Source organism: Chelonia mydas, chromosome 14, assembly GCF_015237465.2.
Source record: "Chelonia mydas isolate rCheMyd1 chromosome 14, rCheMyd1.pri.v2, whole genome shotgun sequence".
In the NCBI taxonomy this organism is placed as follows: Eukaryota; Metazoa; Chordata; order Testudines; family Cheloniidae; genus Chelonia; species Chelonia mydas.
The window spans coordinates 7,967,977-7,995,612 of NC_051254.2; the positions used below are offsets into that span (position 1 = coordinate 7,967,977).

At 37.5% G+C, this 27,636-nt stretch overlaps 1 protein-coding gene across 4 annotated transcripts in view; it reads right to left on the reverse strand.

The window, feature by feature from the left end:
* Positions 1–27,636, reverse strand: part of HELZ (helicase with zinc finger) — a 155,264-nt gene that overhangs the window by 106,847 nt on the left and 20,781 nt on the right. For all 4 annotated transcript variants that reach the window (XM_037913350.2, XM_043527736.1, XM_037913354.2 and 1 more), the window contains exons 2-11: positions 24,986–25,213; positions 24,034–24,070; positions 20,660–20,784; positions 17,405–17,461; positions 15,973–16,024; positions 15,426–15,501; positions 11,902–12,100; positions 10,586–10,693; positions 9,923–10,220; positions 4,734–5,001 (exon numbers count right to left, since the gene is read on the reverse strand). In XM_037913350.2, the coding sequence (XP_037769278.1) occupies positions 4,734–5,001; positions 9,923–10,220; positions 10,586–10,693; positions 11,902–12,100; positions 15,426–15,501; positions 15,973–16,024; positions 17,405–17,461; positions 20,660–20,784; positions 24,034–24,070; positions 24,986–25,195 (1,430 nt within the window). In that variant the 5' untranslated portion in view covers positions 25,196–25,213. The remainder of the gene's footprint in view (positions 1–4,733; positions 5,002–9,922; positions 10,221–10,585; positions 10,694–11,901; positions 12,101–15,425; positions 15,502–15,972; positions 16,025–17,404; positions 17,462–20,659; positions 20,785–24,033; positions 24,071–24,985; positions 25,214–27,636) is intronic.

Below are 27,636 nucleotides of genomic sequence, written 5' to 3' on the forward strand. Positions count from 1 at the left end.
AGATTTAACAAGATGAACCTCACTCCCCAAGCAAAAGATCTGAATCAGACCAATTAAAAACAACACTTTGGAGTGGGACTGCACTTTCCTTTCAAAAGTCTGTTTCTATAAACTGATGAATTAAGCCTCTGGACATCCCTGTGAAGTCGGGAAGTATTTTACAGATTGTGAAACTGAGGCACAAGGAGGTTAACTGCCACCTTTTTTTAAGTGACCTCTAATTTTGGGTGTTCAACTTCAAATACCAAGAGCCTGATTTTCAGAGGGGATGAACTGAAGCTCCTGACTTCAACTGGTGTCCTGGACAGTCAGCACTTCTGAAAATTAGGTCATAGGTGTCTAAAGTTGGGCACACAAGAATGGAGCACCCAAAATTAAAGGTCACGTTTGAAAGAGCAAGCCTTAGCCATCTGCCCCATGTAACACTCCAAATCAGGGGTGAAGGCAGCAACACAACGCAGGTTTCTTGACTCCCAGTCCAACGCTCCCCGTTATAGTGTATTAATTAATAAGCCACTGTAATGTTCATAGCTACCATTTGTTTTACTATAGGTTCTTTCAAATAGTACATCATGGTGCTTTTCTAAGAGGAAATAAACTCCTTAGTCTCCCAAACAACTTACCAAAAAAAAAAATCAAATATTTTTGAGGTTTCTCTCATATTTGACATTTTTCTGGATTACACAATGGATGCTTTCACACTAACACTTAAAGATCTGATATTCAGCTAATCAGAAATGCAAGTCCAATTAACACTTTTAGTGTGCTCTCGCATAAACACTTTACCACAAAAGCCATAATTAATTTTTGAGAGTTCTTATACTGTAAATTCAAGCTTTGTGTAATTTTAGAAATACTTATTCTTCACTGAGAGATGAACTCTCAAGTGGTGAGAAAAACTAAGTTTGAGTTTCTTTTGAAACTTCAGCTGTCTTAGTCATCATGCCACCTCAAAACTTTTGTAGTCTTTGATATACTTCTTTCTCTCAGATTTTTCTGGGAACCATGAAGTTGGAGACAAGCACAGTAAAAACGAACAGGAAAAATCTATCAGCCAAAATCTCAGCAAATCTGCCCTCTGCCCAATATTCCAACCTTCCAAGCAATGTTATAAAATTTCAGCATAATTATGCTTCTATTTCTAATTTGTTAGGGAAAAGGTTATTTTCTATAATTACATCACAAAAGTTTAAGACTTACCAGATCATTAGCCCATCTGCTGCCAATGCAGACCGTAGCCCCCCAAAAGACCAAATATCCCTTAGCTTGAGAAGCAGTGCTCTATCTGATGTGGGGCACCGGCATTTGTTTTTTCTAATGCGCGTGCAGACCGGCAGCCGATGGCTCGCGGACCGGCAACGGTCCACGGACCACCACTTTGATTAGCACTGCCTTAGAGAATATGGCTGTGTGCGTCAGTTTTTTAAAAGGTTCAGTATGGCATTTAACATTCATGTGCGTAAGTTCCACACAGGGCATGCACAGCAGCATTTTACTACTCAGTGGCACAGTGTAATATGCAGTAATGGCTCATGAACTTAAGGCCCAATGCTGCAAAAATACATTGACCTTCCATGAAAGCCAATATGTGAGGCTTCTGCAAACTTGAGTGAGAATCTGGTCTACAATTTGAATAGCAAAACATGTGACAGGTATTATTATTATTATAGTCTGCTTTCTTTTTTAATGTAAGAGTGAGAAAGATGAAGAAGTTTAAATCCTCAAAAATTACATGAAGGGCCCAAATTACCACCAGATCCGAACTAGCATCTAAATTAGAGCTTGGCCTGCACGCCTGCTTGTTCATACAAAGCCCACGTTTGCATACGGAAATCAGAGTGTTGGCTTATTTATTCAAACCTTTATTGCCCCTATTTTCTACTCTACGCATGTTAAGTAATTATCTAAAATAAAAATTTTCCACAGTATTACAATAAACACAACTTATACATAAAGCTCTCCAAGACTTTCCCAACCCCACCAGAGACTCCCTTGCGACAGTCAATTAAAGACACTTTACCAATGCCATTTCAACCTCTTCCACATGACACCTTTCAGCACTTGTCCTTTGGCCTTCCAAGGAAAGTCTGGGACAAGCACTGCAATTTGCAGTGTGCCCTAAAGGTCCAAAAAAAAAAAAAAAAAAAAGCCAGGCTCAAAATTAAGGCTAGGAGCGAGAACCAGAGTGCTGAATCCTTCACCAAGAATGCCCAGCAACCAACACCCTCCTGCTTATAGTGAGGGCTCTTAGCTCAAGTGCTGGAGATGACCACATCCGCTATAGAATCACAAGGAGAGAGGTAATCTCGCAGGCAGACAGAAACAAACCATTTACCATGTCATAGATCAAAACCAACACTATGAATTTGACCTGGAAATCAACTGGCAGCCAGTGCAGATTTTGGAGTATGGATTATGTGCTCCAAGCAGGAAACTCTGCTTAGTAATAATCAGCTGGCTCAATTCTACACCAGCTGCAGCTTCTGCATATAGTCCTAGGCAGGGCACACTGCATAATCCACCTTTAGGCGAAAAAATGCCCATGTGCACACAAACAGGTGCATTCTGAGCTCAAAATTGGAGGTGTCACTACTGAAAAATTAGCCCAAAGGACAACATTTGATTTAAAGCAAGCACCTCCAGGAAGCTGGTGATTCTACTGTGTAGCTAAGTTTTGCAGGGGTCTTGATACAGCAGGTGTGGTGTTACATGCTGCATATGAAGCCATAAAGTAGCCTCAAGTTTCAACCTTTTCTCTGCATTTTCTTGTGCATGTTTAGGCCTATTGCATCATTTTCAAATCATGCACACCACCACTTTCTAAATGGGATCAATTAGGGGCTGATGAAAGTGAGGAACCAGCAGTACTGGTTAACCCAGCAATGCACTGCAACCATGGACTGCAAATTATTCCAGTCCTGGACCTCTCCTGAGAGACCCTGTTGTCAATCAGTTGTTTTATAATCTGTACAAATATCTACTAGAGGCTAGCAAGATCCACAACAATCACCATTTGTGACCTAAGGCACACGGGATCACAAGTATGTAGAACTTTGACCCAGTGTATTAAAATGGGTTGACTACAACATAATTTAATCAAAAGAAGAAGATTTCTATCATCAACTCTACCAAACAGAAGACACTTAAAAAACATGTATAGAACTTACGTTTATTAATCCACTTAACAGAAAGTCATGCAATAGTAATAATTTATTGCAGTACCAAATTATCCAAAAGTGAAGCATCATGTATTGGAACGTACTCATTATTCCATCATTTGTACATGCAAGCTGCTCTTTTGTCTTCCACGAGATGTTGGCAATGTAATTTTCAACATGAATATTAATAAAGTAAAAATATTATTTATTTGTTGTTTGTATCATTGTTTTCTCTAAGTCTGACCTTGGTTTAAAATGCTTTGAAAGATAAACCTCCATAAAAATACATGTGATGGAGGTCAGCAAGAGCGAATCTGTTAGTTTGCTGAAAACATCATGTAGAGGCAAATTCTTTGTATGTTAAATTCCAGCTCCCCAATAGAGGAGTGCTATGACTAGGTATATTCAGCTAACTGGTTCAAGTTTACTATCGCATATACAAGATATGAAAGCAAAAATGACTAGATACTATTTTCCTGCTTCAAAAAAGTCTCTTTCAATAATAGTACATATTATTAATATTCTTAAATGACCACTGCATAATTAGATTAAACTCCTGACTACGTCCGGAGGCACAGTGCTCTACAGAAGACATTCTTATATTGGTATATACAGGATTTTACTTGCTACCACATCAAGTTAAGGGGGAAATGATGCCAATAAGAGTTCTTGATCTAGGGGTATGTCACCTTAAAAGATTTTCATAACATACAAGTGAAGGTGAGATCATTAATCACAAATGTCAAAATAGAAAAATGGTCTAGTATAGCATGACTATGAACCTGGAACGTGTACCTTATTTTTCCACCTGTATCCTTCTCATATGTCTAATGGTGCTGGACAGCATATATATATATATATAATGACAAAGAATATTCCTGACACAAAAAATAGAGTCTACATTATGTGCCCATCTTAGACTTGGAAAGCTATTACTCAGTCTGCCTGTTTAGTGAATAGTAGGTAAAGCATCAGCTCTCCAAAGCAGTTACTCTAGATGTACACGTCTGCAACAGAGATCAGGATCTGGCCCACCATGAGGAGGATTCAAAAGTTTTCTTAAACCTGCAATCGTCTATAGAGAAGAATGGTAATACTTTTCTTTTCTGAAACCCCTTTTATTTGAGGATGTCACAGATAACTGAACTGTAACAGGCTCTCTTTTTTGGCAAGGGAACAGAAACATTCTAAATTGCCCCTGCTGTCCTTAACATTTTTTTGTATTTAGGGAGCTGTAAGAAGAAAAAACTAACATCAGGACCCTTGGAAAACACAGTACATTTGAGGTTAGTGTCTCTAACCCTAACCAAAGGTTAATGAAGACATCTCTTTATCTTCACAGCCATTTATTACTACAGTATATATTTCCATTCTCTTCTATGAAGAGGTAAGATTTCAAGACTCATATCCACTCTTAATTTACTTTAAAGATGTAAGAAGGCTTAATGACTAAACTGTTAGCCCTTTCAAAACCAGTCAGAGAAGTGCAATTACAATGAAAGGGTGACATCCTAATCATTTTTAGTAGGACAGCAACAGTCAGTTAAGACAGAATTTTGTAAAAGTATTACTTACTTGCTGACTTCCTTATACTGTGCTATTTCCTCAATATAAAGGAGGTCATGCAACCGAGACTGATAGTTGATCTTGGTCAATGATTTGTCCAGGACAGACTGTGTAAACAGCTGGTCAGCAGATAGAGGAATTTGGTATCTGATAAGAAGGCTCTTCTCCAATTCAGTAGTTTCATTAGGCTCAAAATCTACAATAGTCTTAGAAGTAGAATCCCAACGCTTAGCTGTAGTTAGTAACTGTTGCCGTGCATGCATCAGGTATTCAAGATCTGCATGTGGAGATACAAACAGGGACAAGATTCAGTTCAAATTCTCCAAGATAATTTTCTACACTTTGATCACATGTAAATGACATATATAAGTGGGAAACATTAGATTTTTCCCCACCACAGCTTATTCATGTAAAACAAAATAATTGTGAATTTGTAAGCTAAATTTAATTTTAACTAACAGAATATGGTTTGGTTCTTCAAGGAGAACACAGGATTACTGAAGTCACTCAGCTATCTTAAAATAATCAAACTGCAGATAAGATTCTCCTTTGTCTAGGACAGTTTTCATAATTTTACTGTTGAAGAACAAGTCCAACTTCAGAGACTGATTGACAACAGACACAAAAACCAACTCACACACAAGAATAAGAGAATATCAAAATATAGCAACTCTACAGGTAGAGCACACAAATTAAACAAGCAATGGAAGGAATCTATTACTATAACTAAGAGCAATCAGAAGCATCCATAGTATCTGCATGATCCTTTTCAAATTTTAGATATAATAGCAAACACCTTTCCCCTCCAAAAGCAGAGAAAATACACATGAACCTCACAAGATAAATCATGTCAGCTAAGCTGTGGGGGAACCAGTAGGGTAGGTGATAGGGAATCTCCTAACTTGCGGTGCACGGAAGGCCTTTAGGATATTAAAAACTAAATCCTAGGTTAATATAACATTAGGGTTAAACATTTGAAAAGATTCACATCGTACACACGCAATTAATTCTCCAAGCATCACTTGAAAGTGTGACCACACTGATAAATGGAAGGAAATCAATGTTTCAGTCTGTCCTTAGTTAGTTCTGTTATGTCTATATATTGTAGCCCAAATCATACAGATGAAGTCAAGAATTTTTCATAGACCCCTGCAATAGCCATTAACATGGCAAAACTTCAACACATGGCAACTGCTACCTGGAGGACTAAGTAGGGGTTTCATGTAACAGAACTATAGTTAAGCTAAAAGCTTCAAAATGATTTAGCATTCATGGTGAAGCAACAGCTGCCTTTTAATGTATCAACTTTGAATCAGGCGTAAAATGGGTGCCCAGATATCACAGCACTGCCTGTGAAAGAGTTAAGAAAGACCCCATAACCTCAAATAAAATATTTCATTTTATCTACATCATTCTGTATCCTAAAGAGATGAAAAATGTGATGTCTGAGTGATAATATGAGGCCAGTTTAGCAACAGGAATCTCAGATCAACATCACTCTTCAGCCATGGGAAACAGGCCTGTCTCACTTAGTAAACTACTCTAATATTTTTGAAAGTTCATCTAAGAGAGATTAGAAAGAAGATATAAATAATTCTCTTCTTCCTCTAAACTGAATGATGTTAGGTGCTAATGATGTACAACAGGAGAAAAAGGCCCATGTTTGATGATTTCAGAATTAGGAATTATCTCACCATGGGTATTACATTTTCCTGTACTGATCATATCTTAAGAGTGTAACAGTACAGTCAGACTGCCAGGACACTGTCCTTGTTTGCTAGGAAATTGGCCATTTGATATTGCATGCTACAGACATTTCCTGTAACTGTTCGTCTGACATAACTATTTTCTGAGTATTAACATGGAATATACATACAGGGTTGCTTTCCTAAGAAGACTTTTGTGCATTTCCAATCCCAAGAACATTTTCACGGCATGAAAAACTAATCTTCTCTTGAAAGAGAGAGCTCCCCAAGAAAAGTGACAGACGCTGCTCAACTTAAATGTCTCTTCTCAATACTATTTAAAAAGGAGGATGCTTGTCCTTCATGAGGTCATAGCTCCAATATCCTTAAAAGTTATTATTGACCTTCCCAAGTCACTGCCTAGACCTATCTGTCATATACGGATTTGTACCGGCAGCGTAGGCACTCACGAACAACAGGTGAAGGCCTCTTTCAGGATTGTTTGCTCGATGTTACTTCTTCCGTCAGACTGCTACATTCTATAACCCAACACCCCACCCCTCAAGGAAATATAAATGCAAAACACGCACATGGAACAAGATATATGCCTAACATCACAATTCCTTCACTTGCTTTCAGTTGCAATCCTTACCCCTTCCATGGCCCATATGTTGTCTACATAGATTGTTAGCTCTTAAGGGAAGGACTTTGTACTTATGTTTGGTTGTAAAGAACCTAGCACACTTTTGGGCATTAGATAAATATTAATAATAATCTGACTGATTGGAGATTTCCTTTGCTATCTCTCTGCATACAGAGATGTGACATCTCAAAAAGAGGTGTTGTAGTGAACTCGGCAGGCAGTACACTATGCAGCTTCATCTTTCCATTTTGCGCCAGAGTGCCATTTATATTGCCCCTGCCCTTGATCTAGTTTTAGCAGTCAGCACTGAGAAATCCTGGCAGTTTAAACTGCAAGGACACTGACTTGTCTGAAGATTAATAGTTTTGCCTTTGCAAATAAATTATGGCTTGGCTCTCTTGGTCTTAAACAGCTCTACATTGCAAGGACACCAGGTCTCTGCAAGTTTACTGACTTTGGAAACCTGTCAGCTCTGGTTAGCTGCCCTCTTGCATGGAGATCACATAATAGTTCCTGAAAAGACCACAGCCTTGCTCTTAAACACAGTATCTCATGCATTCTGAAACATACCCTCTGTGGAGTTCTAGTGCATTGTGGACACTACAACTTCCTGCTTTGGGCTATGAGTATTCAGGTAATCTGGAAAGAACAGTTAATAAACTATGGCATTTGCTATTTACATTTTCTCTTTGCTGATCCGGTAAATGTAAATCTGTTCTATGTAAACCAAGGATAGGAATAGCAAAAAGCAACACCTGCAACTCTAGCCAACCCACATACTATATGTATTAGTGTATAGCAATGACATCTATAATCATTTCTGCTAATAAAAAGGTCTTAAAAGTCTTATATCACTAAAAAACAAGGAAATATGAATTTCCTGGATCACTTAAAGATGTAGGAATAGATCTGGAGATGCTAGAAATGGGAAAGAGTCTCTGCAACACATCTCTGAAAGGTAGAAAGAAATTAATAACAATAGCCTGCAGAATTATGACCTCTGCCAAAAATTAAATCAATGTTCCTTCAAATCTTTGTGAGCTGAACTCTTCCTGGGATTCCCTGATGACTACAACAGACAGACTAGAGAAACAGTCTTCCTGAAGAGATAAAATACGCTTCATTGACCAGTATTCTGGTCATCTCCCAGACAGTCATACTCTATTTCAGTCAGAATCAGTCAATCTATTTCTGCGCCTCCTAAGTAGTTTTGCCAGTTTTGGTCTGGATCTCATCAATTTCCTAAGATTTACAATTAACAGGAGTACAACTGGTTGTATTTTCCTACAGCCTTTAGGAGGAGATTATGCTAAATGTTTCTGAGTTCTGACCTCCTGTTCGGATAAATGAATTTGAACAAATTTCCAAAACAAGAATCAGCGCTCAGCTCTTGGCTTCTCAATATTGTAAGTCTTTTTGACAAATCAAGTTCTCATTCACTGCCAAGCAAAATATTTCTAATGATCTTCGGACTATACCCAACTGTTTCTGAGCAGGGGGGAAAAAAGTATTGATTCCCCTTTGCCTCAAAAGACAATTCTTTGTCACATAAAAAAATTAAAATTCTTCATCAAGCATGTTTTGAAGGTGAACCTAATCAGCATCTGGAGAACAGTCAGTGCAAAAAAAAAAAAAAAAAAGAAAGCATTAACAGGACCACAAGCATTTCAGAACAGCCTAAGCAAAACACAAACACTAACTAGAAACTGACAAATGACTCAAAACTGTGAAGAAAGAAAGGCTTTCGTGTGCTAATCTGGAAATTCTTTTGAAAAAGGGAAAGTTAGTCAGAAAAGAAGCAGCAACAAATTGGTTTTATTTATTCAAAAACAATGAGAAATGATACTAGCAAAGCAGAACTGAATATCAGCCATTATTCACGTCTATCTGACTCTAGCACTCAATTGTTTTAAAATGTCCCAAGCAAAAGAGTTGTAATCACCTCTCTTGGGAAACTGTGTCAAAATCTATTAAATCTCTCTTTCTCAGACACAACTTCAATTTTCCTTCCCTTAGATTCATCTCATTAATCCTGGTTATTCTCATTGCAATACAGTAAAAATGCTTCTTAGGCCCGTTAAGTCTTCTCATCTCTCCAATCTTCATAGAGACACAGATGACTACCAGGCCTCACCCTACCTTCTTTGCTTATTGCCAAGCAACACACATTTAGCTCTTTTAATCTTTCCCCATAAATCAATCACTCCTGCTCCCTGATCATCTTTCCCCTTCTTCTCTGAATGCCTACCAATTTGTAGATATCTTTCTGACAATGAGGTGCCTAGAACCGAAAGTCCTGATTTCCTGTTTGTAACTGACAGGAACAGACCAATGCAGTAAACAAAATACAATGACCATGGCAACATTTAGTTCAAATTTAACTTGAACACATAAAGACAATCATGTTTTCTGCCCAGTGCAAGTAGAGACAATATTGCTTTCCAACAATTTCTCGCATTTCTATATCAGGACTTAGGACCAGACGGTCCCCTGTAAATTGGCAAGGCAACATTAACTCCAATGACACTATGGCAATTTACACCTGCTGAAGATCTGGCCCAAAATCTACATTTATAGACATGTAAGACATTATATATTATATCATGAAGGACATTCATTATCCACTAACATAAATGTTCTGCACAGAGATGAGAAAAGGAAAAAATAATAGTCTGATAAATTATCTTGTATTTATAGTAAACTGATTATCATATCACAGGAGAACACACAACAACAAATGCTCATCATACTGACTGATGAGCACTGCAGGACGTGTTTCTGATTCTCAAAATTACCACAAGGAGAAACATTCTTTTGGACATTTCTATCAAGTCTGTTCAGTAGAAAAAGAAAAAATAGCTGAATGTTACCTTCTGTTGAAGCAGCATCAATCATTACTCGTTGCATGAGTACTGGTTCCAACCCAAAATCAAACACTACGGTTTGGCGAAATGTTCCAAAGATTTCCGTGTTAAAGGCTATACTGACTTTGTATATGTAATGATCTATTCCATTTTGGGCCATCTTTCCTCCTATCCATTCCTGACAGTTTTCTGGGACTTCTTGTGATACCTGGGTAGTGCTGTCTCCAGCAGATATTGCAACGATATTGAAATGAGGACGATGGGCATCATAAAGCAACGCCACTCGATACATCATTCTTGCAGGCTACAGAGAAATGCAAACATTGAAGTGACAATAAATTCTGAAAACTATTTTATGAAGTGCTTCATCTGAAGCCAGATTAGGGGAAGCTAAAAGACTTCATTCATCAGGCACAGCTGAGTCTCTGCACTCTCGAGAACATAGCGTCCCCATACCTCCCAGCATCCACACCAGCAATCACCACCCCAATGGGGAGAAACAGAGTGGAGGTTGGGCCATGCCCCACTACTTCACTTTAAAAGAAGCATTTTGGAGCTGAAACACTAATTGCAAAACTCTGTGGGTTTACTGGAGCAAAGAAATAAGATCCAAGTGCTGCAGCATGCTAGCTTTAATATTGATCCATTTTCAAAGAGGAGGAATCCTACCTTACAAGTGAGAGCAAATGTCCACGTTTGTTGAGACTTTTTGGTGGTGACAGTAACCGATAGTTCAGGATTATGCTCTACTCTCACTCCTTCTACACATTCACTAAGCTAGATTTAAAGAGAAAGAAACCTAGCATTAAACTTCTACAGACATTGTCAATAAAGAAGACAGTCAAGCCAAGTTAACATCTTAAAACAGAAAGCCTAAAATGATAGTTTCATAAGTTAAGGGTTGATTTCAGCAAAAACATTGTGCAGGATTCTAATATCAGCACCGGACAAGAACTAAGTCAGATATACGCTAAATCAGAGAGGCAGACAACAATTAAGAATGTAACTCAACTACATCACGTTATGTACGCAAAAAGACCCAAAACAACCATCCAGAGAGAACAAACACTACCTGATTTTCATAGGCCTGGATCTCAAAAATCAGTTTAGGTCAGTCAGGTCTAAGATTTCAGTTGGAAACAAGGGTCTTATACAATAAGGCACCGAGACTGCATTTCCCAACAGACCCAATATTCTCAGTGATTTCAGTGAGAGTACTAGAGTACCAGGAGAGCAGAATCACGCTTTCTGCTCATTAATCCATTTGGCAAAGTGCTCACTTTTCCCAGATTTTATCAACGATAGACTGAAAACTCCTTCGTGTCAGTCATAAGAAGAGCTGGTTGACTGCTGCAAAACTAGTGCCACACACATTCTTTGGACTTGCAAAGAGCTGTTGGGTTTGATCAGATCCATAACCCTTACTCTTCATAGTCAAATAAATTTGTTAGTCTCTAAGGTGCCACAAGTACTCCTTTTCTTTTTGCGGATACAGACTAACACAGCTGCTACTCTGAAACCTTACTCTTCAGTATCCACAAACATTTGTATGACCAAATGAATGTTTGGGGAATGACTTTTCTTCATGCAAACTCCTGCAACTGCAAGCAAAGAAGGAGAGTCACACACAAAAAGGAGTATTCACCACTGAAAATTAATGCTTCAGTTTAAAAAGTACCACCATCTGAACAAGGAGCAAGAACACCACTGCATGACTTGGTTGACTCATCCTGCACCATGAATAGTCAATATGCAAAATGAACAATGTGCAATCAATCCACAAGCTGTAGTTCACAAACTCTTTGTTGAATTCCTGAGGAGAACAACTGCATTTGTAGAAACCACTCACAGGTCTATGAAAGCTTTGTAAGCAGGAAAAGTTTCTTGGTAAGGAATAATTCGACCAGTTCTAGTGGTAAGGACTAAAAACAGGCTCATCTGATAGTTTTAAATATGAACACAAAGAAGGAGTTTGTTTTCCTTACCACTTTCTCAGGAGATAATGAATTCATCCATTTCTCAATCAAGGTTTCCATATAACTACCCGAACATTGTTTGTTTTCCTTCTGTTGTTTTAATCTTATCAAGCGGGAAGCATATCGTTTTTGCCATTCTGTTAGCTCTTCCTGGGAATGTGCTGAAGTACACTGTGCACCATACCTGCAGATCCCTTGCTCTAAAAATCTACACAAAACAGGAAAAACAATTATGCCTCAAACTTTTCAAAGTTCCAATTTAAAAACAAACAAACAATAACTGAGATTTTACTTCAAAGAGTTTTCTCCTGGCTTTTGATTCTCTCACATAAAACATAAAATGGCAGGATCAGTCAATAGAAACTGGTTTAGCTACATATACATGTACATACAGGATTGTTCAGCAGCAGCCTCTCTTGCAGTAATGCCCATAATGGTATATGCAGAATTTTTCCAATTTAACCATAAAGGGCCATAAATCATTTTACTAAGAAACTTTTACTTTCAAATAAATATGTGCTGAACACCTAACAATGTCAATGACAAACTTTTCTCTAAAGGTCCTGTTATTACTTATCAGATGAGTTCTCTTTCAGCAGACGTTTTCTGAAGCAACACTGACATCATGTGGTTCTTTTAGTTAACTTCAGGTAGATATTGTGTAAATGTTTTATAGATAGATTTAGAAAATCTCCCAAAGGACATACAGTACTGAACACCAACCTCTGTGAAACAAGAGTCAGACCAAGTACGTGTACAACACTTTATTATGTTTGTGGATTTTTTTAAATAATGTCAAGTAATGTTCCCAGGTGACATCATTTTGCTTACACTTTAAAATTAAGAAATCCCTTTAGTACCATCTTATTGCCCACACACAATTTAAGAATTCCAGTTCTCTCAGAAAATGCTATGCAGCTGTTAGTCTACACTTTGCATTCAAATAGCTATATTATTTGGAAAATATTCTTGTAGCTAGAACTTTAACATGTCAGCTATCATTATTTAAAGCTGTAAACACTTAAAAAAATTAGACTGGATGGAGGGAGAATTGGAGGATAGAATTTAATGTTTAAGGTTTGACAGTACTATGAAATCATCTGGTATACAGCATAAACAGCAGGACAATCCTCACTTCTACATGAGAAACCTAAAATTGATTAATTAAAACACCACATGTACCAAACAGCTGACGACAGCCAACGATCTATACCATGATCTTGTAAATGTAGAAGATGTGTAATTAACTTTATGTTGAGTTTCATATATAAGTTTACACTACAGGACAAATTTAGACATCTTCCCACATTGATGTGTTACTGAAAAAGAGGATGGAGCAACTAGGTCAAAGTTGCATCATACGCTGTATCTATCACTGATAGATACAGCATATGATGATTAATGTTATGACCTTTTCGTAGTAAATATATTATGTAACAATGCAAATTAGATGGTAAAACTGGAGCTATGTGATTGAAAAATCACAGAAAAACCTTGAAGCAAAGTGTCTGATATACAAGCCACATTTACTTATAGTTTATTATTTGAATTAGCATACTCTTTTCCTTTAAGAAAAGTTTAGAAAGTTTAAAATGATGCCACTGTGTTGTGACGCTCGAAGTATAAATTTTGTATAAAAGAAAGTAAACATTTTAGATATCATTTTAAGAGAAGTGTTCTCATGTTATTTACTTAAAATATTTTCACTGAAAACAATTCTTTGTTTGGATTTAAACATTCCCCTGCAATGTTTTTAATATCATTGTACCAGTGCATGAGAATTCAAGAGTGAAACAGATTAGAATAAAAAAGTGACACTGACTAGTCTATTTTCACAGACTAATCTAAATGAACAGCTAACACAAAACAAATTTATAAAAATGTGAGTAAAATAAATTGTTTACATTTAAAACAATCTATACTATTACTAGCAATACATGTAAGAGATTCAATTTTGAATGGATAGTTTTATCAACATCTCTTAAGAAACTTCAATTTCATTCCTGACCTAATAAAAACAATAAACCACAATATACACTGCTGGATATTTGGAATTTTTACTATTATTTAGAAAATGTTGACCCTTCGTATTAGAAGTGTTCTCCTTTTCCAGAAAATATTTCTAGAAACAAGTACTTGGGTTCTTCCTCATCAGCACTTAATAGGAAGATACAGCACTTTAAATCATTCACCATTAACCAGTTTTGCACATTCTTTCATTTCTCAGTACTTCTAGCAACAATTACATTTATTTTACACATTCAGTTCCTTATTGAGTATGTCTTGCAATTCCTTCATTTCATTATCTAGTAGATGCCACATCTCTATTGCCATGTGCCACCTTCAAGACAACTGTGGTTTCAAAAATTAATATTCAGTGTTCTTACTGTCTCTTTATAAATAAATCTAACTCCCACAGCCAGAATTATAATAATCACATGGATTCACTAATCAAGACCTTCTTCTCAACCCAAAGATAATAGTTCCTGTAATACAAAAGTAATCAGTGGACATTAGATTATATCCTCACTGGAACAAAATGCAGAATTGGGATTAAAAATCTGGCTCAAAATGCCACTCTTTATACAGGTACAATACTGAGAGTTAAAAACAGAGGGCCTGATTTTTCTAAAATGCTGCTACTTCTTTCATATGGCAAAAAAAGACAATTAGCAACATTCAAATAACCAAGCCCAGGAGCAAGATGGCAAACTTCACACGGTGCTCCTGTTATGTGTTACTGATTAACACAAAGAATGTCATCAAAAGGCTACCAAACATCAAGTTGTCAATCTCCCGGCATGATTACCAGCATGAAATTATAAAATGCTGACATCAATGGGAATTGCAGGTGCTCTGCACCTCTGAAACATCAGGTCCAAAGAAGCCTAGATTTTCACACGCTCAACCATACCAGCTGAAAAGCAGGTCAGATTGCAACACATCCTGGGAAATTAATTGATGTATACATGACACATGCAAGGCAGAATCAAGTCACAGTGCAGGACTTCCCAGGTTAATGTATCTTTTGGCACTTTTACTAATGATAAAACTACATACTATATACACAGGAAGCATGGTCTAATCCTAATGGACTGAGAAAGAGAGACTAGGAGCTAAGCCAATCTTAGCACAAACTGTGTGATCTTGAGCAAGGCATTTCGTGAGAGAGAGAGAGAGAGATAGTGTGTGTGTGTGTGTGTCTGTGTGTGTGTGAGTGAGTGTGTGTGTGAGAGAGAGAGAGAGACAGAGAGAGAGAGAGAGCTTCTCCCTCTGCAAAATGGGGCTAAACATACTTAAGGGTTCGTGTTATTGACTTCATTTTACAGACAGAGAAACTGATGTGCTGAGAAGCGAAGTGACTTACCCAGAGACACAGTGTGAATGGGTTCCCTGATCTAATAGGTAGGTTATATCCCTTGACCTCATAGTTTCTCCACTCATGAATTAAACAGTTATCAGCAAATAAAAGAAATGAAATCATTCCTTAAACAGAGATGCTTCTCATCACCAATAAAACTATATCACTTTACCTCTTACACAACGTGTACTCCTCACTACTTGTGACGCCCCTTGGTGGGGGGCGGAATTGCCAACCATCCTGAGATCCTGTAGAGTAATGGGGGATTCTGGTTATTTTTCCAGTTGCCAGTATAAGAATTTTTGGTAGAAACTTCACAGGGTTATATGTTTCTGAACACCATCTCACAGCATATAAACACACAAGCAGGTCTGCTGTTTCCCCATAGCAATCTACTGAGCAATTGATTTCAATACCTGAGAAATTTACGTGGGACGAAAGTTGGAATCATATAAAGCAAGTTACAGACATTAATCTGTGGTATTGCCATAACAAATTGACCAATAAGTGTGGCCTGGCATCTCCAAACAAAACTGGAGCTAAATATTCATGCAGGGTTCCCCTTTACTGCTAGTGTGTTCCCTCCAACTAAATGTCAGGGACAAATGATTGGGCCGTGCCTATACAAGACAATGGTGTTTCTTCAGACAACTACGGTGGTTCCATCGTCAATGCTTCACCATGCAACTCAATGCATTTTTTAAGTATGTTCTACTTACCATCTTCCAAATCCTCCCCATGGTATCCTGAGGGTACTTTGCTAGCTGCTGCCTGCAATAACGAAGAAAAAAGATATGTTGGTTCATATATCAAGATTTTGACTGTAAGTTGCATTTTGCTACTGTGTTCATAAGAGATTTTTTTTGTACTGACTGTTACAATACAATCTCAACTAGTTCAAACAACATTCTGGTCACAAACCAGGGTCTCATGTTAACATGCCAGCAGTCACAGTAACTGAATGGAGGAAATCTAATGTACCATAGTGTACTTATCTGATGAAAGAAAAAAATGTAATTGTACTATCTAAAAACTTTGGCCCCTGTTCACCACAACAACAAAGCTGTGTCCAGTAGGAGCCAGTCACAGCTCGCTGAACCTCATCAATTCAGCCTTTGTGGAAGTAAGAACAGCAGGGGGCCTATTCTAACTTCTGCCACTGGTATAAGGCCCATAATGGCTCTTATGCCAGGGGAGGATTAGGCATGGTAAAGCTCTGCTACACCATGTCACCTCCCATCCACAACCTGAAACCTCCTCGAACACCTGAAATCCCTTTTTTCTACCTTTTACTGGGGTAGGAGAGGCAGCTGGTGTAGAAAGCTGAAGAGGAGAGCTCTCTCTGGCTATTTTAAGATCAGCCCAAATCACTCACATGGCCTTAGTGGAACCGAGTGTGTGTCTCTTTTTTAAAAGCTATTGTTTAAAAAAGAGGGACTATTATTTTTGTGAGTGAATCATACTGCTGTTAGAGACATAAGAATTTAACATATGACACTGGCAAATGAAGTAGTGGGCTGGTCACTGAGCAGATTGTTCCAAAGCTGCAAGCAGATGCAACAAAAAGAGTCAAAGTGCAATCATTTCAATTTGCATCTGGAGTAAGAGTGAAGTCTTACAACGTACTGACACGTCTATTTATTTTACATTTAGAGGAAAAGAAAAGCAATGATTTAAAGAATATGAACAAAGTCCAAAGTCCATACAGGAAAACAGTAATTCAATCAATAAATATAATGTTTAGACTAATCCCCCCCTCCTACAGATGTTGCTGGAGCATCTAGAATTTCCAAGTCACTTTAAGTCTTACGTCACGTTTAGGACACAGCTAAGAGCTCTAGTGGATAATTTTCCCTGTAAAGAGGGATCACTTTCTGAATCATAAGAAATAAACAGAGTGTATGTGGATGTTCTCATTGTTCTCCAGTCAATACTGCAAGCCACAGTCAACCACTTTTCAGCATTTTTCTTATTCTTTCATCAAAAACAAAGATCCAAGACTGGTGTAAGACTGCTTTAAAGATAGTAAAGACAGGTAGGCTAGTGTAGGCTATGGTGCCCAATACACCTTGTTCAAAGAGCACAGAACAAAACACCCTGCAGCCAATTGATCAGTTTTCACCTTCTTCCCAATAACATGCTTACTCTTACCGCCGTTTCAGCAAGCAGCATTTTTAGTCTTGTCAAATCTTTAGTTACCATCCCGTTCTAGGGAGAGAGAAAAACGTTAGTGCATTCAGTAGATAAATCCTCTGCTATGGTAAACACAGGCAGCGAGGACCATTTTTTTCTACCCAATATTTGGGAAAGGGGATGGGCAAGAGGGGAAGACAAATGAGCTGTTGAGTTTTATTACATAATGGTAAATGACATACTGAGCAAACATTATTATGCAACAAGGAAACTTGCCCTTGATAAAAGCTAAACTCGAGCGACAGGTGTCAGGCAAAATGGGATACATGTGCAGGACAACTTGGTAAATAAACTCTAGGAAATCTGGCTGTCACCCACATGAAACATTAATAGACTCCACATTCACAAGACAGTATTATTCAGAACAAATACCCTAGAGGCACTGTGACACACTGGAAAAGGATTCAAGAGACCTGGATTCTATTCCCAGCATGGCCACTGGCCTGGTGGGTGGCCTTGGGCAAGTCATTTCACTTCTCTGTGCCTCAGCTTCCCCATCTGTAAAATGGGGATGATGATACTGACCTCCTTTGTAAAGAGCTTTGAGATCTATTGATGACAAGTTCTATATAAGGGCTAGGTATTATTACTATTATTATTGCTATTAGAATATTTACTCCAGCTCAGAAGGAGTCAATATCAGAAATTCACACTGCTGTATCCATGATCTAGTCACTTCTCCTCAAGAAGCTATTTTGCAAATTGATTACTTTTACAGTCTAACAACTCTTTCCATTCTGGAGTATGTTCCCTTTAACTGTTCTGTAGCAGCTTTCACTACAAAGTAAGTGTTTGCCTTACTTCAGATAAATTCATTTTAAAGGATTTTACTTGGGATTCCCTTGAATATGAAGTTATTTTTCAGTTAGAAGGCTATCTCATAGATATGAAAGGCACAATCCTGAACTCAGGAGTTCTGATTCAGGTCTGTGGTTTCATTTAACTGACCACTTGCTGCATTTATTAATTAAGTGCCACTGAGTTTGTTAGATAGCAGATTGTTATAATTGTCCTTTACATTCCACCTGTACTACAGAGCAGCAGAAAGAAATTCAAATATCTTTACTGCCAATCTGTACATTTGATAATCCTCATACACAGAGCTTTTATTTGAAATGCTATTCCATTTCTTTCCAAAAGCAGAGTTCACAAATCCAACTTGTAGGACTCTTATATAGAGCATAAAGAATTTAAGTTACTGAGAAACATTCCCTTATACTACTGTGGGGGAAGCTGGATGCATTCCAGTTTCTGCAAGTAAAAACACTCCAAACTTTATTCATTGAATTACTCCACACAGACACTGGTAGAAGTCAGTAAACCATTTTCTGGCTTTACTACTCCTATTGAAAACAACCACGAACGATGATCTTTGATCTGTCATGAGATCATAAGTTTCAGTTTGGGCGTAGAGGCTTCACTTGGAAAGACCAAGCAATGTGTCAACCCATCATAACTGTAGAATAATAGTCTGGAATGCACTGCCTAGGTAATGGAGTATTTGGCTATTTACATTATTTTTTCTGAAGGCAAACTACTACTAAAAGACATGAACATGTATGTCAATCCTTTTCATTCTTTTTGTTTATCTTCATAACCATATCAGATAAGCTTCAGATAAATAAAAGTAACATTATTAGTCAGAGAGTGCATTATTGTAAAAAGAGAATATATCTCAGGAAATTTGTTTTACCATCAGGAGGAGTGTATTACCCCAACATAATGTATTCCTCTGCCGTTACAATATTTATGTTCAAATTTAGATTTCTTCAAAACTAACCAATCATCCACATGCAGTAGGATACGCAGGATGCCTATTTGTTCCTTGCACAGCAACCCAATCTTAGATGTTATAAAGGGGTATAACAGGAAGACGCATGTTTACAGTCAGTGTCACGCTGCATGTCAATCAATCCCAAGGCTTGTTAAAGATGCCAGGATTCAACAATGGAAGCCCTCCAATCAAGGGACAGCAGCCCCAATGTTTGACGGGTGCTACAGCGATCAACCACAATAGGGAAAACAAGAGCCCTTCCCAGATGAAAGTGAAAGGAGATTTGTATCACCAAACAGTTCTATCAAATATTTTAATCTTCAAGTAGGCTTTAGATTTTATACTCTTTAGAGCAAAGGCCCAACAATTACTTGGCACAGCTCACATACTGTACAGCAACAAGTGGGCTTATGGTATTTTATATATTTTAGTATTAATGCTGCATGTTTAAGCTCTTAAATCATTCAATAATTAATAGGAACAGCCTTAAAATGATAAACTTATTAAAATTAGAAACTTGCTTTCACAGAAAGTTTTTTTGCTTTTTCTTGCTAAGGCCTGAGTTTAGGATTCTGGGTTTCTCCTCAAGGAGCTTTTGAAGTCATTAACACCTCTGAGAGCAGAGCAGAGCCTTCCTTACACTACCTTCGATGTTAGTGTTACCATCAGCTCACACAGGAGAAACTTGGAGCGCAGATACTGAAACTGTGAGAAACTGAACACAGATAGTAAATGAGAACCTAATCCTGTGAAGGCTGATGTATGTCCTTAACTTTACATGTGACTGGAGTCAGGAGACTACTCATGTGCATGAGGTAAAGCACTTGTGTAAAGTGCTCTCCTGGATCAGGGCCTAAAAGAGGAATCTTGAATTCAGGTCCCAGCAAGTGAGGCAAACAATTTTATTTTAGAATCAAGTATTTGGATTATTTTCTGTCTCGAACAGCTGTGAAGTTTACTTAAAAACAATTTGGGTCATCTTTAAAAAATATAATCACATCAATGTGCTTTCTGCTATAAAAGCTGAACTTAGTCAACTGAACCACAAACAAAAAGGTCTCAGGTGGATATTTAAAATACAGGCAAAAAGGATGGAAATGCATGCTCTGCTCTATTAAACTGCACATGTATAAAAATTCCATTCCATGGGGATTAGATGCAGACAACTAATTTGAACATTCTACTGATTTGTAACAAAAGTAGAAATCCGCAAAAAAGTGTACTGGCTCAGAAACATTGGTTAAGCAACAACCTGGGCTCTTGCTTACATATGAGTATCTGAATATTTTAATATACATTCATCCCTGGATTTTCCATATGAACTATTTTATTGTTATCTATTGGTCAAAGAGCCATTCCAAGGTTTGATACTAAATTACCAAAAAAATTCAAAAGTAATTTAGTTTTCAAGTTATGTAAATTAAATCAGATCCACTTACCAATGATTCGCCCATCAGTGATTTGGAAAGAACATTAGACACAATTTGCAGCTTCCCTTTAAGATGCATGCAGCAAAGCACTGCACGGAAAGAGCCATCTCCCTTGGCCAGTCCCTCTCCCAGCACTGCAACACAAAGCACCGACTTTTAGCCCCACCAAAAGACAGTAAAAGCTTAACTAAACCCAACTCAGTTTTCCCTTCACCTTTAAAGCTAAAATGTCATCTGAGACTTAGGTTCAAACTTTCCCTTCCTGAATTGGCAAGGCTTGGACCGGCTTTGCCCTCATGCCTCCTGTCATTTAGCAGTGACATCTCTCACCAATTAAGAAATTATGTAGATGAGCTCGAAGGAGATGCAAACCCATCATCCTTTAGCCAGAAGGGTGGTGACAGCACCCTTGAAGTTAGGGCACAGTTACTTCAGCTCTTTGACAAGGATACAAAGGATCTCCCTCATCCCTCCAAGAGTCAAAACTGCAACAAACCACGTTTTGGTGATAAAAACATACTCCTGAGGATCCATTCACGCTAGCAAAAAGCATACTTTATAATTTGCAAATTTACCAAACCTCTTCACTGGTCAATCGCTCTAAAGAAATTAATATTCTTGCTACTTTAAAAAGAAATAGTCTAGGTGACTTGGTATTCACTCGTGCTGCAATAGGAATGATTGTTTTAATCCTGATATTTAAAAGCTTCATGTAACAGTAAACTTTGTACCAGTAAACTCTGGGATCAGATAGCTAGCCAAACAGATACTTTCCTTGACATTTGCAAGAGTAAAAGCATTTATTTCATGATATAGAAATGCTCCAGCCCAGTAGTAATAACACTTAATTATATGCATTACCTGTCCAGAAAGAAAAGATCCTTTTAAAGAGACTGAAACCTTACGTAAAACTATGCATGCAAATTGTAATAATGTAGGAAGGCTGTTTGTCAAAGTTACAGACAAAAATATACATTGTTGTTATTGCAGTCAATGTCACCATTTCTGTTTCTACTGCCAATCACCAGTTATTCAGTTCTTAGATGTGTGTTTCTCCCATTAATGCTAACGGGAAGTTTACAGGCACAAGGACTACAGAATTAGATTATCAAAAAACAAATCAATTCTCCCACTTAATAGGTGTACATGTCATTAAGGGGAATTATGTGAACACATCAGGAAAGAATAGTCCCAAAAGAACATCTATATCAAAAATGACAGGACATGTTTTCAACTACATAATGGCAACCAAACCCTGATTTTAAGATGCCCAAAACATAATTCTCTGCATTCAAATCACACTGCGGCTGCCGACAACAATTTCAGAACAGAGACTTACTTCCCAAACCAGAAGGAAAAACAAAGCTACAGAAACTCAGTTTTAAGATGTATGACAGTTAATAATTAGGATAACATACCTCAAACTTTAGATACTCAATTAAGATATTTTATATATTTAATTGCATGGAGTTATTTAGCTAAAGCATTCTGTTGCAGTAGGCCATCAGTTTGTAACTTTTCATTTTTAACAAAATTCTTTGAATATTTATGGAATAATTTAAGAGATTCACTCTTACAGTAAGCCCTTGTGCTTCTATCAGTAAATACAACTGTTTGTAGAGAATACATACTTCTAGTGTGCATGCTAGAGCATGCATTTCATTCCTTTTAAATCAAAATGAAGTCATTGGTGTCTGCAATATGTCAAGTCTTATAAAAAGTCATAACTGCAGATTGAATAAAGCTTTTTCTGTCAAAAAGGTTTGTGCATGCTTCAATGGATACCGTTATAGCAGACAGGCCTGAACCTTGATACACGCATGGAATTTTTATTTTAAAATGTCCTTTCAATAGTAATAAAAAACTTAGACCCACTGAGACAACCTCTGCAGCTGTCTTGAAATGTTAGCTGCTGGGAGAAGATCAATTAGGGCAAGACAATCAAATCTGTTTATATATACTATAAAAATCATTTTGGTATAAAAACCTGTTCTAAAATTACATATTTTAAGACCTGGAGGAAAAAAAGATTTGTATGTGTAATATGTTAGTCCAGACTTCTGTCCAGAACAGCCCTTTAAGTGGTCTGATTTTAAAGACTTATCATGGCCAGAACACTGTTTAATTTTTTCTCCCTACCATGCATTTCAAAAGAGATCTATTTAAATTAAAAATATGTGTTAATCTGCTCTACTGTTGCATATTTTTTTTAGTAATTCTTAACTGTACAGCTCCTTTGAAATATTCAGGTATCTGCTATACATGCTGAGAAGAAACAAAGATAGTCTCCCAGTGTAAGTCACAAAGCTGTCTCAAGGATAAATCCTACCCTTACTACAATCAATGGCAAATCTTCCATTTGACTTCAACATGACCCAGATTTGATCCTCAGAATATTAGTCAATGAAAATACAATTAACTGAATGGCATTCTCTCTTCTCCCTCCTCTAGCCATTATTCATCCTTCCGTATATCTCTTCTTGGCTCTTTATTTACTGTCAGGAAGGACAACTGTGCAGGCCAGTTCAGAACAATGCATCTCTGGCTCTAGCAGCAGATACAATAGCTGGATTTTAAATATAGCAGACTGTTTTAAGGACAGCATTGCATATGATGAATACATAGAAAATACTCAGAAGTGATAAAGTCTCAATCATCCCATCAAGCGAATACATCTACAGTACAAGTAATCACATAGTCCCCATTTAACAATTGCTTTCAAACTCAATCAGGGCTTGGGGGAAATCTCAATTACAATTCAAGATTAGTTAAAGAGTCAGAGCACCAAAAGGTGGGACCTACCCACAGTACAATTTATTTCCCAAGAGTGTGTTAATAAAGCCTGATTTCCTGCCCAGTGAAATCAATGAAAATAATCTGATTGTTTTGGGTTTTGGATCAGGTCCATAATAAAAGAACAGAACTTTAGCACGGATGGTTAATTCCTCTGTAAGATTCCAATTCAATAACACACTAGAATACATATTTAACTTTAAGTATGGGCTTTACTACACATGTGCTTAAGTGCTTTGCTGAACAGGGATGAATTTAAGCATCAAGTCAAGCACATGCTTTGCTGAATCATGGCCTAAATGCAGATAAAACATTTATTCTTGCCTCTGGGAAGGCAGGCAAAATTGCCAACTTCTTCTTGGTCATCAGAGGGATTCACGATCCAATGGTCAGCTGCCACCCTCTACAGCAGAGGTGGCTGTATTTCAGTGGGGTTGTACTTACATTATAAACCAAAGCAATAATTTGGGTAGGACAATTTTATGACATTAAAAAAGCAAATATTTTGATATTCGTTTTGGAATGTTCTGTAATCCAGAGAACTGATTACATGTTGTTAGAAATCACAATAAATAAATAAATCAGCATACCATGCCTACAGTCTTCATCTGCTTGTCCATAGTTTTTCTGTGGGGGGGGAAAAAAAGGTTTAAAAACAATATTATTCCAATTGGGATAAACGACTTCCTGCGCCAATCAACAGCTCCCTCTGAAACGTCAAATAACCCATTTTCTCTTTCACATTCTATTTTTTCAAGGTAGAAAATGTGATATAGTTGAAGGTACATTAGTTCAACTTGAACTTCAGACATGGGTCTAATACATTCACCTTTAGAATGTTGTCTTTTTCCAGGATTCTAACTAAATGGATGTTTTAAGAGAAGAGGTGTCTGTGTGAAGCCATAACATCCGGAGGGAAATATAAAACTATCATTTCCCATGTTTGCTTAAAATTCAGACTGTTGCCTGTGCATTGTACAGTTTACTTAATCTTGCACTAATATGGTGTGGTCAGAACCTGCAGGGTACATACTGTACTTGAAAAATCACAGTTTGTACATACATGTTCAGTAGAGACTTGCGAGAGCTTTGCAGCTAAATTCCCTGAAGATCCCATTCAGATGGGCAACCTTAATTCCGGCACTTCCTAACTTTTGAGTGCTTGACTTTGCAACCTTATTAATTGTTTTTTAACATAGTTTTTATGTTAATTTAATATATATAATGTAGTACATTATTAGTGAATATCTCTGTCCCAGGAATAAGTTTCACCAAAGTTAAAATACGTTTCTACTGTTTCTTTAATCAATCATTTATTCAGATCCAAACTACACTTGGGTCCCAATCCTGCAAGCTACTACACACAGGTAAACAGACCCCTGCAAAACTGAAGCCTTACATCTGCTTTTGCAAGGAGGCGTTTTATGTCCAAGCAACATGACAATGATAATAAGGTTCTGATTTCTAATTAAACATTGAAAGATAAAAGGCACTTGATTCTTCTTCCCAGGTCACCTGATACTATTAAAGAGTCGCACTCACAAGTTGTAAAAAAGAAGCAATTCTATAGAGAAGACTCTCAATTTTTATGCGGTCGATTTCAGCCTGGCATGCTTCCGGGAAGTGAGCTGGGGGGTACTGGCTGAGGGAAAGGAGTGCCTCCGTGCAGTGCTTCACAGCCACTTCATAATCCTGCTGTTTAAGTGATTCACATGCTTGTTCACATGACTTCTCTGGTCTTCTGTCTGCCATGACTCAGGGACAGAAATCCTAAAGAGGGGGCAAGGGGATGATAAATGTTATACTGGTGATCAGATCTTGGCAAGCCTCCTTCTGTTCTCACTTTCAAGGCACCATAATCTCACCCCATCTACCCAGCTCCACTCATGTTTCCTACCTCACCCCCTCCTACTCCCTAAACTCTTCCTAATCATTTCTTCATACTGTTCCTTTTATCACCTCCCCTCTTGCTCTTAGTTTTGGCCAGGATTCATCAGGGTACATAAGCACATGCTGAACTTTAAGCCTGTGAGTAATCCCATTGGTTTCAAATTAGGCATGTGCCTAAGTACCTTACTGAATGATTATTCACCCAATGCTCTGTGCCTTCATTAATGACACTCTCTATCCTTTGAGAATAACCTACTTCCTAGTCACCAAGTGTCCTTTCTCTCAACTTTCAATCCTCTCCTCCAAGCCACCCCTCTCTCCAGGAGCACTTTTGCTCTCAAAGTATGTAGTCTCAGGTGAGTGGGTGAAAGTAAATAAGGAAGAATTTTAAGTGGCTTTGCTGTTCATTTCCAGTCTCTCTCATGTTCTATTCATATTGATGTCAGATAGAGCCCAGAGGTCCCAAGTAGGTGAGGTAGCATTATGCTTGCTGCCATCTTGATTTTTAGGACTTTTGAGTTTTGTTTTTTAAAGTGTAGTCTTTTAGAAAAGAAAGCGTAATGAGGAGGGGTAGGGGCTAGCTGGATGCCACTGAAACTCACTTTCAACGATTTAAGGACATTTTTTGTTTGAGATAAAGTTTATATCCAAGGTGGTCAGGATTATCTGCCAAAAATATACCTGGTCAGCAAAGCACAAAACCTTTCAATAACTCCCCTCTACAATATCATCCCTCCCAAGACCAAACATTTAAACATATTTCACAAGTTCAGGACAGCTATTTTAGTTTAAAATGGACTTGACAAGAATTTGTTTTCATAGATGAAGCAGGGAATGATGCAGTTTCTCATTTTCTTTTTAGCAAGCAGATCACCTTTGGCAAATTTTCCTAAAATAAATTATCTCATATTGTTATGAGACTATGTATATATCTTATAGATATAAAATCAGCTTTTGTGATATTTTAAAATAATTTCCATCTCTAGGACATCTAAAAAATTCACTATTAGAAATCCTCATTATGTTTGATCTTTCTAGGTCTTTATCAATCTAAGGTGCCTGAATTCCAACAAGTCTAAAGCTCAAATAGATAAGAGCATGCCTTTCCCATTGAAGTAATCCACTGTGCCTTTTCACCCATTACCACATGCTCTTTCACAGCCAATGCTTAAGCAGTACAACTGTAAAGAAGAAATGTTCAATGTTTTACAGCAGCATGGTGTAATCCTCTGTTTGTCTTGTATCACTCTTAATTTAATTTTCAGAATCACAAGGCAAATGAATGTACAAACAATGTTTAAAGATTTGTCAGAACAATTTTGACTTAACCCATCTTGTTTTGACATGTTAGAGATGGCTGTGTGTGTAATACATATGTCACAAATATAGAGAAAAGTAATTTTGTGTTTTCTGCCTTTATCCCGATGAAAGACTATAACTTTACCTTCTGACTTAACTGTGATCTTCCCAATTCTACTCTCACTCACCCACCTAGAGCTTTACCTTTTGCTGATGGGAGTAAAATATCATTCATGTTTTCATTATCATTGTCATGGTAAGGACAAGCAATAGATTTTGTGCACTTAAGCATGAGTAACCTTATTTACCTGAGTAATTCCACTGATGTCAAAGTTACCCAGATGTTTGCAGGACTGAGTCTTCAACAAGTATAACAAGGAGTCCAGTGGCACCTTAAAGACTGTGGCTACAAACTAATATGGCTACCCTTCTGATATTCAACAAGTATACATTTTCATTACTATTTTGGAAGGCGGACTTGCAGTTTTATAAAAGTCAGTAACTATGATTTAAAAAATCATTTGAACCTTATTTAAAACTTAAAAGTAATTGAGGCACATATGCAAGTATCCAAGTTTAACTATCCCAACACACTATTCCTGCCGTGTAAGTGGCCACTTATGTCACATACTACTGTTTCCAGTCCCTGACTGAATGACTTACAAACTCAAAGAGCTTTCAAGATGGCTACATGAATACTTCCAGCCTGGCAATTCATATCCCAGTATTCAGAAAGGATGAAATCCCAGCCCCATGAAGCCAATAGGAGTTTTGCCATTTTCTTCACTGGGGCCAGGTTGTCAACTCAAATGTTTTCTTTCCACAAACATTCTCAAAAGCCAAATTTTGCAAATGTTCACAAAATCTAAGCAAATTCACAGATTTTGTTCACATGAAAGTTTGCAAGTGCTTTTGTACAGTGCACACCCAGTTCTCATGTGTCCATAATGTAAAAGGAATGAAAATGGGTTCCACACTTGACTGGTTGATTCCACCAGCAATCA